Genomic DNA, 15,360 nt, shown 5'->3' with positions numbered 1-15,360 from the left:
GTCCGTGAAGGGGTGCAGCTGTGAGGGTCTACGCAGTAGGAGCTGGGCAGCAAGGTCCTGGATGCCTGTGAGTGTGTGGGACCTGGGACTCCCTTTCCCAGGTTTGTGCGGGCAGGTAGGGCTGTGCTTAGTGCCTCAGCTGCGGTATTTATAGACTTCCCAATTAGGGAGCTAACAAGGCTATTTGCACTTAAATGAATTGGGAGAATAGGCTGGAATCAACCAGTGTGCAAATGGTGTAATTACACTGTCTTTCCACAGCATCTAGTAATTAAACACATAGATCCTCAGCTTTGTTATCTCCAGGCTTTAAAAAAAATGTAGTGAATGCAAAAATAAGCTACTGAGGCATTGGCTGTAGTAAAAGATAACTTATGCTTTCCTCCAGCTTCCTTGGAGTTAGGCAATAGTAGCTCTTCCAGGCAAGCCCTTGCATTTTCTAAATAATTGCTGAATCTTCTACCACGTCCCTGGTAGGCATTGGCATGGGCTGGTGGGTCTGAAACTCATTACATCTCTGAGCACCCTGGGCTGATAGGCATCTCAGTTCCCTGAAAGAACCAGTTTGACTGTGTCTATTGAGCTGCCAAAAACGGCTTGGAGAGCAGAGCGCTTGATGGATGGTCATGCCCGGTGAAATGGGCCAGCAGGTGGGCAGCTGTGGGCTGTAGGAAATGCTGCTTCATGGAGAAACTGAAAGGACAAATGCAACTAATACCCTTATGTCTTTTAAGTTAACTTGTTTGGTTTTTTCTTTTTCTTTTTTTTTTCTTTTTTCTTTTACCTGCCCTGAAATTACCAAAATTTTACAACAATCTGGAATCTGGGCTTTGGAGCATAAATGCAATTGGGAAGCAACATTAAGTTTATACAAGAGGTTCTTGAGTTAGGACTGTTTTTCCACCAAAATAGTATCTTATCTGTTCAACTTTACTGTCTTTAAATGGATTTTTTTCTTTTCCTACTTTGAGGTTAGAGCTCAGAAAATGAGCCATGAACTTTCAGATTGGCTTAACGGGTTGGAAATACAATAGAGCTGGGTATGCAGCTCCTGATCTTTTTTCCCTTTCACAATGGGTCTGGGAGCCCTTTCTCACCTGCTGAAAGTAGAAATGGATGCTGGAAATGTAAGGTTTGGTGTTTTTTTTCCCTCCTCCCTTAGAACTTGCTTCTCTCCTTTTTCTCCAGTTACAATAGAAACTTCAATTGAAGCTGTGGCTTCACTGTAACAGGCTCTTCAAGTGCACTGTGAGACCCCCCGCTTTCAGCCAAACAGTTCAAACACAGGAACACGCATTTAGGTTACTTTTCACACATTAGCAGGAACGTAACAAAGATTCCACTGAATCCTCAGGGATGAGAACGTATTTTCTAATTAACTCATTCACATTCTTGCATTTCGTGGATGTGCTGGGGAAGCAGCAAGTCCCAGCCACGCAGCAGCGCGGCTCCTTGGTGGGTGGGGATGAAGTAAAAGACCTGTAAGATTTTATATTTAACTAACACATTCGCATGAGCTGGTGTGCTATGTAGGCAGTTCATCGGGGGCTGGGGAAGGAGGGTTAAGCTTGGTCTTGGCTATGAATTGGATAAGATGGCTCTGATGCTAATGGTACCTTAGTCACTACTTCTTCTGTTCTGGCTTTCTTTTGACTCAGCCATCCCCAACATGCTTGTTTTGACTCCTCCAGACCATGAGGGTGGCTGGCGGGTCAGTACAAAGTTCCATACACCCTTTCCACCAAAGAAAAAAAACTGTGGCGTTGTGGGGCAAAACTGAAGGCTGAGGAAGACTGAAATACAACAAGGGGGTTAGGTGTCTTTTACTATCAGCCTGACTACTGCCAACTGGAGGATGAATCTTAACTTAGGGCTGTTTTCAGCATTTTTCTTTTATTTTGCTCATGTTCTTTTAGGTAAACAATTTAAAAGGTTGAATAATGTTTACCAGTTCAGCTCAAAATCATAGGTTTCCAAGTGTAAAAAATGGCTGAAATTGCAGATTAACGAAACCCTTTGTATAAACTAATGGAGAAGATATTTAAGTCCTAAGCAATTGCCTAGAATAGGCAGCAAGTAAAACTAGGGAGCAATAGACGCTCTTCAGCTGGTGGTAGTAAATCAAGCGGAGGTGATGTGTTACTCTAGGAACCTGGAAAACATCACTCTGCATTTAATGGTCAGCTTTTATTACGTCAGTCAAATCAGCGTAAGGGGTTGGGGTTGAGCAAAGGGTCTGCACCCTGCGCTGGGCCTCAGGTGTTTGCCTTTGGGTGTTTGCTCCATGGGCTTGGATTGCACACCGCTGCTCCGTCTGCAAAAGCCAAATGCTCAGGGTCGGCAGCATGTGTAATCTGCTGTAGATAACTAGTGTCTATCCGCAGCTTATGATGCGAGGTCATGGTAATGCTACGTTCTCTATCTGCCCTCTGGGCTGCTTGAAGACACCCTCCAAAGGCTCTGAGCTTCTGTCTGCATGCACGAGGACAAAACCCCATTATTAAAAGGAAGCTGAAACTGTCATGGTGCTGCTCGAATCCACATGTGGTGATGGTGGCATTTCCAGTCCAGAACAAATCCACAAATGTCACAAGACTTATGAAAGGGTGAATATAGTGTGCGTGGGGTAAGCCTATATCAGATTATATTTGCTGAGTGTGAATGAGTCCACATGCAATATAGAGCTGATGTGGATGGCTCCCAAGGCATGGGAAATGTCTAGACAGGTATTGCTCTGTCTGGGAGTACTTCAGTGCTGACTTACCGACTGTCCTTACTCATCTCTTCTGCCTTCGTGTCACTGTCAAAAACTTGCATTGACAGCAGGAGTGTGAACTGCAGAAGTGCAAGACCTGGTCAGCCACGGTGGCTGCAGGCAGAGGTGCCCTGTCTGGTTTGCACCAGGGAGAGCCCGTTGAAAGAGCTCATCTCCTACTTGGCATCTAAAATAAGGGTCCGCCTTAGGTATGGGTGAGCATCCCCATGGCAGGGCCATGTGCTTTGCCAACAGTGAATAAATTCATTGCTTTTTGGCTTTATTTTAAATGCCCCTGAAGAAAGCACTGCCATTCATTTCAGGTCAGATGAAGCTTTTTGTTTGATCTGCTCTGTCTTTTGCTGAAAACTAGTTTTGACCCTTGCCTACCTCTTTCCTTCTTTGGCAGGGTCAGAAATATCATTTCAAATCCAGCTCTCCTCCTTATGGCTCCTCTTGTACCCTCTCTTATGTGGCCAAATCTGATATGTACTTTTTCAGCTCCATGGGATTAAGTGAAGTATTTGGATATAAGATATAGCAAATTTGATTTGTGCCAAAGGTGCATTTCCAAATGCAGATCCAAGAACTGACACAGTTTTCCAACTGTTTTGTCAATGATGCAATTTCCAGTGCAACCCTAACTAGCAAAGCTATCGCAGCCACAGGAATGCCTTCTCAATCCCCTTCTGCTTTAACCTTTTTCCTTCTGCTTTTTTTTTAAGGTTGATTCACTTCCCTTCTTGTGTCCTCATATAACTTCTCACTTTTCCAAGTGAAACAGGAAGGCTCTAAAAGCTTTGTTTTCAAGTCATGCCAGCAGGGCACGGCTGGAAAGCAGGGGCAGGGGCCGGCTGGGCTCTGTGCATTCGGGGATTGCTCACTGCAAAGTACATAATCACACAGAAAAGTTCATTCTTTCTCTTCTGCTCTTCAGGGCTTTGTAAGCAGGTGCTTGAAACGGAGCTGTACCTAGGGCTGGTGTTTATGGGAAAGTAACTTCTAGTGCTGTGAACGTGGGAACATCTAATGCAACTCTTGCCTGTCTCATGCAACTTTTATTTAGGACAGCTAGGTAAAATCTAAGGAGAAGGTAAGAGTGAAAGGAGAGGCTAGGGTCTCATGTTAACTGCTCTTCTCTTGGGGAGACAAAAAAAGGAGATCTGATTTGGAGTGGGAAAGATGCCATGAGACCTGGAGCTCTGTAGCAGCCTTGCTTTGGAGGGGGAGCCACTCTAGATGGCACAATATTTCCGCACCAATGGCATATTTCTTACTGAAACACCAAAATCAAACCTTTCCCCTGCATGGGGAAAGGTCATTAGCCTGATAATGTCTAACAATGTAGCCCAAAGTGACAAAGCTTCAGGTCACTATCTTCCTGCATTAGTACTGGAAAGAGCAACATAGAGAGGCTGCAGGAGAGGAAATTCATGCTGGTACCTCGGGTTAGAGGGCTAAAGGCCATACCTGATTAAAAACCTTGTCTCTGCTCCAAATGAGGTGTTGAGACTTGTAGGCAGAGGAACAGAAAGGAAGAACAGGAATGTAGGAACATAGTGAACAGATTAATCGGGTTTTTATGTATATCTGTGTATCTGGATGCTTTCTCATTCATAGGCTTTCCTCATCCAGGAGATTTAGGTTTTGTTTGTCCTTGATTCCGCACCAAGATTACATTGGAAAACAAAATTCCTGCTCTGTTGCACTCTATTTGAAATCAACATCATATTGACCTGCTGAAGGGTTAATAAACTCTACAAACCCTATAATAATTCTTAGGCTTGTTAGGGGAGTGCTTGTGTGAATTTAATAAAATTGCCAAGAAAACCTCCATTAAGCAGCCTCCAGTGTCGCACATTCTCATCCAGGAGCTTTGAGAAGGCAGAGCTGAATGTTTAAATTTGAAACCATCATTTTTTTTTTTCAAGTTTATTATCACCACTAGTGTTTTGAATTGCTTACTTCTGCCAGCCAAATATCTGTAGTAGCCATTTGAGAATACAACAAAAATGTACATTTTAAAAAAAGCTATTGGAAATCTTGAGAGGGGTTCCTTGCTCTAAATAAAATAGAGTTTATACTCATCTAAACACCTGGTAAATGGAATAAGTATGCTGTAGACAGCAAACTGCATGCATTGCCTGTGTAAATCCTATAAAATGGGTTAATCTGGCCCATATTGTGGGCATCCTGTGGACTCACCATGCAACTTAGCCAGTGATTCAGGAGACTTGCTTAATAGGTTTACAGCATAGCTGATGGGGGAGATGGTCGCTGCAGTACTTTTTGGACTGGATAATTTCTCATTTAACATCTGGAAGTGGCACGTTGCCCTGACAGTTGGAGAACTGGGGGCGATGGAGCAGAAAGAGCATCCTGGGTCAGGCTGTGCGGTGCTGCTGGCTCCTGTTTCGTGAAGCCCTCAGCCGCTGGGGACGGTCCTCGGCTGGGGCGGAGGTGCGGGAAGCCAATTGCTGCGGAGGGCCTGGCAGGACAGGGCGTTTCTCCATCAATATTTCATCACCTCCACTCTCGCTGACCTCCAGGGCTGCTGCCTTGACTAAGTCTAAGTGACTTTGCTGCTGACTGAGAACAGCACCGACAGAGTTCCTGCAAGCCTGCAGAGAGTGACTGCGGGGTGGACTGGCTTTGCAGCCTCTGTGTTGGAGATGATGCAGCATTCTTGCTTATATTCCCTTCTTCCTGGAGCTGGCTGGGGCTTTCCTTTCCCTGAGCTCTCTGGGAGCCTGGCACTGAGCTGCCCTCGGGGGTTTACCCTGCTGGTCGTAGGGGAGGTGTGAGGGGCTGCAGTTTCCCTTCCATCATCAGATCTTACACTTTTCCCTTACCAAAAGCGCACCACATCCTTCCCACAGTGGAACAACTAATTCAAGACATGCACGGAGGGCATCTTCAGGTTGTGTGTGGGAGGGCACTGTTGTTTGCTGAGCTCGAGTGTAAATCCTGGGTCTTCACAGAGACAGCATTTTTGGCAGCATTACCAAGCTATCACAGAGTATATTATGTCTTTATCAGCCTCCTGATGCTCATTCCAGTGCTCATACCTTGATGTATTGTCTGCCTGTGTTGACAGATGACTTTATCTTAAATTGCTTTCCCTCCAGGTGTCCTGTTTTAAATTTTTTTGTGTGTGCAAATTTTAGGTGGTCCAATTAAGTTGGAAGAATAAATCTTGCTCATTAGCAATAAAAACTAAACAGCTTGGTCCCGTAGAATAAATCTTGGTAGGTAACAGAGCTGATGTGATCTTCCATCAACCTGTTCATTTACAAATACTTATATTTTCTAGGAGTATCTGGGGGAGTTAAAGCCCTAAAAAGTTCACTTAGTGAAGCTGGACATAAATGCTTCCATTTCTTAACATTTCTTCCACTTCCTAATTTTTTTTTTCCCCTCTTGCTCTGAGAGTTCATTGCAAGGTTGGTGGCTCCACAGAGCAGAGTGCTGCAGATTGAGCCTTTCTCCCACTTTAAGCTGCATTTTACCTATTGTTTTTGCCTTCCCATTCTCCCTCTGACAGTTGTGCTTAGTGGGGTGGTGATCTCCCACAGGACCTTAAAATAGACATTGCTGCTTCTGTGTTAGACTTGATGTAATGTCTTTGTTTCAAAGCGGTGGGAACAGTCATAGAAGGATGTGGAGATGAAACAAAAAAACCCCAGAAATAATCAGCATCTAGAAAGAAAAGTGCCTCATTCTGGAGGTGCTCATGGGGAGTGAGGAGTTGGGGTGTCCGAGACAGGAAAAGAGGAATATTTCATACTCTGGGCAGGGCAGATTGTGCATGGCTGGGTGATGTCTGCTGAAGCCATGGGGCTAGCTGGGGTCCTGCTTGTCCTGGCTGGCTTTATTCTTATTTCCCATAGACAAGCCATGACTGACCAGTCCTTCAAACCTGTATTTAATCTCAAAGAAGTCCATAAGTATGGAGACAGATAGGGTTTTCTCCCAAAACTTCTAATTGCTCTAAAAAAAATGAAAGTCAGCCCAAGTAGTAAGCAATTTTGGAGTAGTCACAAGCTGTAATCCTTGTAAGGTTTTTATGACCCTCTCTTGAAGCTAGGACTCAGTGACTCCCACCATTTGGGTTTGGCTTAAGCAGAGGGTGTTTGCCTCTGCTGAAGTATGCCAGAAAGTCCAGCTTTGACTTTGCCCTAAGTAGCCTAGGAAGAACTTTGGGCAAAAGAATGATTAATGTTCCTTAATTAAGCCATAGTCACTTAAATAGCATATTCTGCAATGCAATTTGTCTCTTGGGTGTCTTGTTTTGTGCACCAGTTTCTCTTCTGATATTTCTTTTGTAATGATTTTATGACCTAGAAAAAAAGAGATTCTGTTTTATGGCTGACTCTGATCTGTCCTTCTGGTTCTTTTATTCCCTCCGCAGGGAGATTTCTTTGTACGGGCAAAATCTCTGCTCTTGCTCAAATTAATAGGGTCAGGTCTGAAGAGGCGATGAGAATGTTTTCCCTTTTCTGCCCAGTTTATGAGCATGTTAATTCTTTGGTAATTTATGACCAAACCTGTGCTAGCAGCCATTTTTGGCAGCAACCTATAAGATTTCAGCCCTTGCACAAGCCTTTTGCTATTAATTGTATTGTGTCAGGGGACTGTTCCCAAGATGAGGCTAGTCAGAAAAATAGCACTTGTTTCTGCTGTCTTTCTCCCTGGTAAAATCTACTGTACTACACATTATTGCGATTCTTTTTTTTTTTTTTTTCCTTCTGAAATGGCTATCTGATTCCTCTTTGTGGGCTGTTCCTCCATACTGTAGTTTAAAGTCTAAATATAATCCCCTTCCCATGCAGGAAACTTACTTTAAAAAAAAAAAAAAATTGTAAACAATTTGTTTCAGAAGTGCAGACTGTGAAACTTGGTTTAAAAGATATTATTGATGCTAGAGAAATTGGCTGGGCTGGCTGCACGGCTGTTGTAATTTTTTAATTTTTTTTTTTTTCCCCCTTGTGTTGGATCCATGTTTTCCACTTTCTTCTGTAAGGGAGACAGGAAATAAATGAACTGCTGGAAGCATTTTGTGTTATCTTTCATTTGCTAGTTAGCTCCTTTTCCACTGGTTATCCAAAGCCAAACTTGTTGATATTCTCTCCTGGAGTGGGCTGTCCATTGTGTGGGTCTGGGGGTGATGGGCTGGGTCCTGGGAAGGGTGAGCTCAGTAAAGCACCTGAACTGGTTCTTCCGGGGCTGGAGCACATGGCCCTGCCCTGTGCATGGCATTGAACATGGACCTGGTGCTAAGGGCTTCACTGAAACCAAAACCCCTTCAAGTCGAACAACAAAGTGAAAACATTTCTCTCTCTCTTTCAATTCTAGATTTTCAGAAGAGCTGACAAAAACGGTAAGTCTGTACATTCATATTTCACTTTTTTTCAAATTGAACTTTTGCCAAATTACCATTTTCCCAGATAGTAACATCTAACTGTTTAAATGTTGTTCAGTTTACTGGGTCTGATGCCGATACTGTTTAAGCCTCAGGAAAGGTTTTGTGGTTTCTTTGGCTGAGATATAATCTTAGAGCAGATGTGATACTAGTGTGCAAGTTGGCATGGTGAGATCTGCCAGGTTTGGGGCAATTTTACAAAAAAGAACATTAAAAAAAAATCACAGCTAAGTGATAAGTGAGGAGCCGCCTCCTGGTAATCTTGGAATAGCTTTGCAAGAAACCTAATCTTTGCGTATTAGTAGTTTGCTTCCTGAAGGACTGCAACATACAGATCAAGGAGCAGCATGTATCGATGTGTCTTTTCAGTCTGTGCTTGTAGAAAGCTGAACAACTTTGCTGAAGCCTAGTCTTGTCTGTAGATGGGGAATAACACAAAGGTGTCTTCCTTAAATGACTTGGGATCCTGAAAGGAGAGAGATGTTCTGCTGTGACATAACATAGTTATGGGAAAACATAGCAACGGAGTCCAATCCCAGGATGTCTCTCCACCTTGAAAAGCAGTTTAATTTTGTCTCCTAGCTAAAATCCCAAGACCTAGTCTCTATTCTTTCCCTGTTGTACAACAAGAAAATTAAATATGCATCAAACCAGTGTGTGTTTGCAGAGGGACATGTGGGAGGGTTGTGCAGAGGAGCACAGGGGAGAGTTTGTTTTTTCCCTACCAGATTTAAAAGGGAGATACCCAATTTCTGTGAGAACTTGTAGGGATGGTCATTGCCCCTAGGTAAAGCAGTGAAAGATGCTGTGAACTGGCTGGCATATAAGCAGTAAATGCCCTGTTAAGGTCGGCATTTGGTTATAACAACTGACACGATAATAAGACATTGAAATTTGTTACTTGGATAAGCTGAGCAGTTGTGCAATGGAAGGGGAGTTGCTGGGGGGGCTGGCATTGGGGGGAGAGCTCTCTAAGTGCCCCTTACAGGGAAAAATGAATTTGTGCTCTTGACACCCAGACTGTCGTACTTCACAGCCTCCCGAGAAATTAATTGTTGCGTAGGTTTTGTCTGATGAAATATTAGATGCTGCCTCTGAGAGATGCTGCCTGCTTGCTTTCTGCTGGCTGGCGTGCCTGCCCCCATGGAGCTGAGTGCCAGAGTTTCCAGCTTGTAATGAAGTCTTACCTGCCACTTGCCCTTCATCAGGAGAGTCTAGTGATATGCAGATACTGGGCTAAAATCTGTGGTTAGTTATTCCCATCTCAGTTGGAGGTTGAAAATGCCACTCCAAACTTCAACCTGTGAAACTGTTCCTTGCTAAGCCCGTGTTTAGCCTCCCTCCTGCTGCAGCCAACTTCCAGTTTCCATTACAGCCTCTGTGTAGGGCAGCTGAAACCAAAAGCAGTGATTTTTCTTTTCAATAACGGATGTTACTCTGCTGAACAAAGCTTGAAAGGATGCGCTTTAATGCACTGGTCTTGATGTAGTTATTTCCAGTGACTGCTTTTTGAGCTCTGCCAAATGATGCTGCGCTTTTGTTTTGGTCTCAATTAAATTTAGAACAACTGCAATGGGGCTGAAGAATCAGAAAGTACAAAATCTTGTCTTGGCTGTTGTGCCAATATTAAGGTTTTTCTAGGATGAGTGAGTGGAGCAGCTCAGAAGTTGCTCTTGAAGCTTTGGTATTCCCCACTTAGTGCAGCATGATGGAAGGAGCTGCTGCCTGCCAGGGGCAGACAGACACGTCTTTCCAACCCAGCCAAGAGGGCAAACCTGTCATTTTCATGGTTTTACCATGTCACAAGGTCATGGGGGTTAAATTTCAGTGCAGGTCTAGCCACAGGGACAGCTCTCTTGGTGTATTTGGTAGGTGCCAGTGGCAAGCCATGAATCTGTGTTTTGTGGCATGGGTAATAACTTGGGGAAGTGATGAGCATTTGGACCTGCTTGGTGTGCTCTGGTGATGGGTCTCTGAGAAGAAAGATGTACCTTTGGAAAGCTGGTGACTTCTGCTGACCAGTTCCCTTGCTGTTGTTGAAACCCATCCAAAGCTTCTGTTTTTGTAACCTCATATTCTGTTACTGATGACGGGCAAACACTCCTTCAGTGTTTTAGCATGAATAACAGGTAAAGGCCAAACAAGGTTCTTCCATCAGCAAGACTAAACCTGTTGCTTTTATCTCTGCCCCTCACCCTGGGACAAGTCTGCCCAGCTCCTCCATGGTCTTCTCCGTGGACGTTCCTCCCTTTGTAAGTCTTGAGCAAGTGATCCATGTGGATAACAGACGGGATCACTGCACTGCACATGGACAGAAGACAGCTAGTGGCTCAGGTACAGTGTGATACTTAAGCATTTTCTTGTCCTGCTCATCTGACCAGAGGGAGTTTGGATTTGACCAAAGAAGCAGAGATTAATACCCCAGAGCTGACCTCAGGGTGTCCATCAGCCACCCTGGGCACCAAAACACCTCTCCATGGAGCAGCCCAGCAGACATACCCTCCTGGGGGCCAGGTACCCCATAATGTAATGCCTGTGGGGAGCATTGCTCATGGACAAGTGGTCTCTTTGGTTGGCCATGCCGTGCAGATATGAAAAGGTGTTCATCTCTTTGCAGGTATTCCCCTGGATGGTGTTTGAACATCTTTATTCTGTGTTAACCAGCAATATCCCAACTCAAACTCAAACAGGGATGCTTGCATGGATTGGAAGAACTTGAGCTGCTCTTGTCTAGGTCACAAAATGTTAAAATGCTTGTGGATTGCCAGCGACATGTTTGCCACCCGGTAGCTGTTAATGCATTGGATGTAATGGTGATGGGCTAATGTGTCAGGACCCATAATAAGCTTGGGGTAGTATGAATAAGGACCAGCAGGACAAGCCCTACCCTCATGTCTGGTGGTTAAATTGGTAGCTCATTGTCAAAGATGGTGTTAGGCAGGAATTTGAACTGCTAAGGGTGAGATCTGTCACTGCCAGGGGTGCACCAGGTCTGAGTGCTGGGCTTGCAGGGGGATGAGGAGACCAAAGGCTCTGAGCGTAGGCAGAAAACGTGCCCCACTGAACCCTGATGAGGCTGCTGGCTGCAATTGCTCTTCTGAAATTTGTCCTGCCTCTTCCTAACCCTGGACAGGCACTGTGGCGGGGACAGCTGTCTCTGTTAATAAAGGCCAAATGTTCTCTGAAGAAGGAGTTACCTCCATCTCTGCTTCCACTCTCACTGCTTGCAATGCAGGTGACATACAGTTATATTGTTTGGACAACAAAATGTGGTACTCTCCATGGAACTAATGCTGCCAGGCAAATGGGACTCTGCCTTTTGCTTTTTATGACCTGGATGACAGGCTGTCACAAAGTAGTCTGGATTTAAGTAGCAGCTCTATCCCCATGTTGGTTCCTGCAAGGTGAGGTGGCTGAGTGTGTGTCGATCTCAGCGTGGCTGCTTTCCAGTCTCACTGAGTAGGGTTGTTTCTATGATCTTGGGGCTGTCTTCTTGAAGGACTGTACGTCCTACAGTGCCTTTCCCTGCATTTTTCCAGATGCTGCTTTTTTTCCTGAGACAGCATCTGCCAGTCATGGTGGCCAGCTTCACCAGCCGTTCATATTTGCTTAACTCTTGATAACAGAGTTTGCCACTCTTCATAATTAGCTCAGTATGTTCCTCCGCAGCCTTTTGGGGTCACGGCTTCCCATAGCCACCCCTCCAGCATCCTGCAGCTCACAGCAGCTGCTGCAGGATATTTCCCTTGGTACAGCCTCCCCACAAACTGTGGCTCAGAGGTTGCCAGAGCCAGAGCTAATATCTTTGTATTTAATATCCCTAGGGATCTCTCTTTCACAATTTCTTCTTTGATATCCTCTCCTTTAATTTATTGATTTGTTGAAATTCAGTCTTTTCATAGCTTTACCTGGTACAGCTCCAAGGAACAGTGGAAGCATCAGCCTGCTGCTTAGATGTCTTACCACAGGTGGCCTGTGTGCCATACACAGCCCTCCATTGAAAAATGAAAATCTTACACATTTAGATGTTTGTCAGAATCCCAGGAAGGGGCCCTGAGCCTGGACAGGCTCCTGAAAACACAAACTCACAGGTTCTCAAAATATTTTACTCTGTTAACAAGCTTCTGCTGTCTCCACACCTGCAGAGGTTCTTGTCTGGCAGGGACATTGCTCTTTTTAATTAACCAGCTGAGACAAATCATCATCCAGCACTGTGTGCCAGGGGCATGGAGTGGGAGAGAGCTCCCAGGTCAGGGAGCGCTGGCAGCTTTACCCAGAACTGGCAACTCTTGCTTTCCTCGACTATGCTAAAACCATTCTTGTAGACCTGTGTAGGAGCCCTACAGACATAGGTGGGGAGGAAATCTGAAGAAAACTTCAGCTCTTGCCATCTAGTTTAACTAGAACATCTAATTTAATTTTTGCCATCCAGAGACCGGATGATTAAAGGGTCACCTAAAAGACAAAGCGAGGATTGTAAGCTTAAAGAATTGTCTCATCTAATGTGTCATAAATGTGGAAATCTTTTAAGCATCTTGATTTCCCTCCCCACTGCTGCCAGCCTGGTAAAGATGGCACATATTGTGTTAATGCAACATGGCTGGTTCAGACACAGTAACTATGGAGCCTGATTGTGTGAACTCAAGAGCTTCTCCCTCCTCCCCTTCCTTCCAAAGCTCCTCAGCATAAATTGTTAATTCATGTAAAACTGGATGTTCTTGGTGCAAGATGCTAAAACACGTTATTGCTCCTACCATGTTCGGGTACTTGTATCAAGGTGATTTGATTCAGTGCCTACGTGTACTAAGAGACTGCTAATGAAGCAGCTCTTGCTTGTTAAAAGACGTCTTGGTCTCCTGCCCCAGAGAAGTGAGATTCTGTCTCTAATGTGAGTTAAGTCCCCAACCTTTTCCCTATTGATATTATCAGGCAGCTGGATTTACGATTATCTATATGATGAACAAACAGTCTGGATAGCACACCTTGAAAGGATGAGCACATTGGAGACATCTGGAGAAACTGGCAAATGGTCTGAAAAAAGGAAAAAGGGCTGAGGTGTAACCTTCTGACAGTGGATAATTCAGCTAGCTCTAGTCATGCTTTGCAGGGGCATGGCTGTTAGTCAGTCAAAATAATCTTTTTCTTCTGTGTAGGAGTGTTTTTCCTTTCTCTGCTAATAAATCCACCTACTGTCTTGTAATCCTCCCAGTCCCAGTAAACAATACTTAATTGTTTAATTGGCATGTGGTAGGAAAATGGAGGCATCTTGGTTTAAGCAGGTGAAGCAGAGCTGTCAATCATCTGAGTTATCTACTGTGTACTTTAATCCTCTCATTAGAAAGCTGTTAATCAATTATAAGTTAAATAGCCCAGCATTCTCTTTGAAAGATTAAGACAGTTTTATTTTGACAGAACAGCCTAATTACTAACACTTCATTATAGAAAAGGTGCTTCCCAAAACCTGGAGTTTTATTATCTTGAAATCTCTAGTCATGGCAACTACCCAACTCCCATGTCTTGAGTGTAACGAAATGTGAAGTGCACCCAGCTTTTATCTTGTGGTTTAGTTTGGAGTTTTTGCTGTAATTACTAGATCTCGTTCATGGAAATGGCTGTCAGTCTGTCCCATCCATGCGGTTGTCTTGCCAGGCACTGGGGGTTAGGTGATTCCTCTGGACCTCTGCCATGGAAGAGGAGAGATGCAAAAGAAAATGTGCCAAAAACTCAGCATAGGGTTGTAAAGCACCTACCAGAAAATGACAGGAGGAGCTGGCGGTGGTGCAGTATTTCACTTGACAGTGACCAGGGATGAATTAGTATCATGGTTCAGTCAACTTGGCACCTTCCTATTGCTGCTGTCCTTGTCATTTCTACACCAAGAGCTGGCCCAAACTGTTGTGCTTCTCCCTTAAATTTATCCTACCTAGGGAAGGTGTGGATGGGAACAAAGCCATTCAACACGTGCTGTCTTGGATAGCTTCTGCTGTTGTCAAAAATTAAATATAATGAAGTGTGAACATGGATTAAACTAATTTAATTTATAAATTTAACGTGGAGATGGAGTGCAAATACTGAGAGGAGTTTTGGTTTTCAGTTGATCTGAATGGTCAGCTGAAGGCCTGTAGAGGACGTAGCAGAGCTAATAAAGGGAACAAGGAAGCATGAATGCAGCAGGAATAGGTGATTGGAAAGGGCTTCTTGGTTAAGAGCCATCAAGGGCAATGGAATTGTGCCCACTCCTACCCCAGTAGGGCTTGTCCTTTAAATAGCTGCACACAGATGTCTGTTAGTCACTTAGAAGCCTGTTAAAGGAGATTTATGCTGTTGTTCTTTGTAAGTAAAGGTCTGCATATCCCAGTGTTGCAAACCTCATAGCAAATTGTGCTACAAATGATGGGGGCACATATAGAGCCGCTGACAAGCGGGGAACATAAATTTCTTTGGACATCAGCTTCATAACAAACCAGCTAAGGAGCCTGGTTAGCTGGCAGCAGTGTTGTGCCCTTTGGAGTAGAGCAAGCTCCTCCTCTTACATATAAACCAGCAGCGCTGCTCTGCCTGATGGCTCTGTGCTGGTAATGCCCTGTGGCACTGCTGTCCCCTTGGTCTGTGGAGCTCACAAGCTTCAAAAGGTGGAAAAGGGAAGAAAAAGAAAACCAAGTAAACAAAAAGCTTCAGGCGCATCTCTCAGCCCCAGCTCGATATATTAAAGAACCTAGGCATGCTGTAAGTGTTGCCTAAGTAGAAACTGGTCTTGTTAATCACTAGTACACAAACAAAGGGACTGAGGCTTGAAGTTCTTCCATGGAATGGGCTTCTTGATTAAGGGATGGTGGTGGGAGAGCAGGGAAAGCCCTGGGCCCTCAGCAGAGGGAGAGGACTGAACAAGTCCTGGCGTGGTGGGTCTCCAAAAGAGTGTGTGGGTGAAGCTCTGGGCAATTTCCAGCCCTTCCCAATTTTTGTGTGCCTGTCCTTCATGTCTCATTTGTAGGCAGAGACTGTTCCTCTAAGGACTTTGGGGATCTGGGAAATTTGCAGGATATTTAATGGTAATAGTTCTCCAAGTCTCACCCACCCTTTCCAATCTCCACTTGGAGAAATTATTTTGATCACCTCTAGTGAGCCCAGAACAAGAAGAAAGGGGCGTTTGTCTCTGTATGTGCTTAGAGCCCAGATTCACAGC

The 15,360-nt window shown here is 44.5% G+C and overlaps 1 protein-coding gene across 1 annotated transcript in view; it reads left to right on the top strand.

Annotated features, from left to right (window-relative positions):
• Positions 1–15,360, top strand: part of NECAB2 (N-terminal EF-hand calcium binding protein 2) — a 92,004-nt gene that overhangs the window by 1,424 nt on the left and 75,220 nt on the right. The window contains exon 2 of the mRNA XM_075715724.1: positions 8,111–8,135. Within this exon, the coding sequence (XP_075571839.1) occupies positions 8,111–8,135 (25 nt within the window). The remainder of the gene's footprint in view (positions 1–8,110; positions 8,136–15,360) is intronic.

This window comes from Pelecanus crispus, chromosome 8, assembly GCF_030463565.1.
Source record: "Pelecanus crispus isolate bPelCri1 chromosome 8, bPelCri1.pri, whole genome shotgun sequence".
Lineage (NCBI taxonomy): Eukaryota > Metazoa > Chordata > Aves > Pelecaniformes > Pelecanidae > Pelecanus > Pelecanus crispus.
The sequence above is the reverse complement of the archived record's forward strand: the minus strand, read 5'-3'. Positions and strand labels throughout refer to the sequence as shown.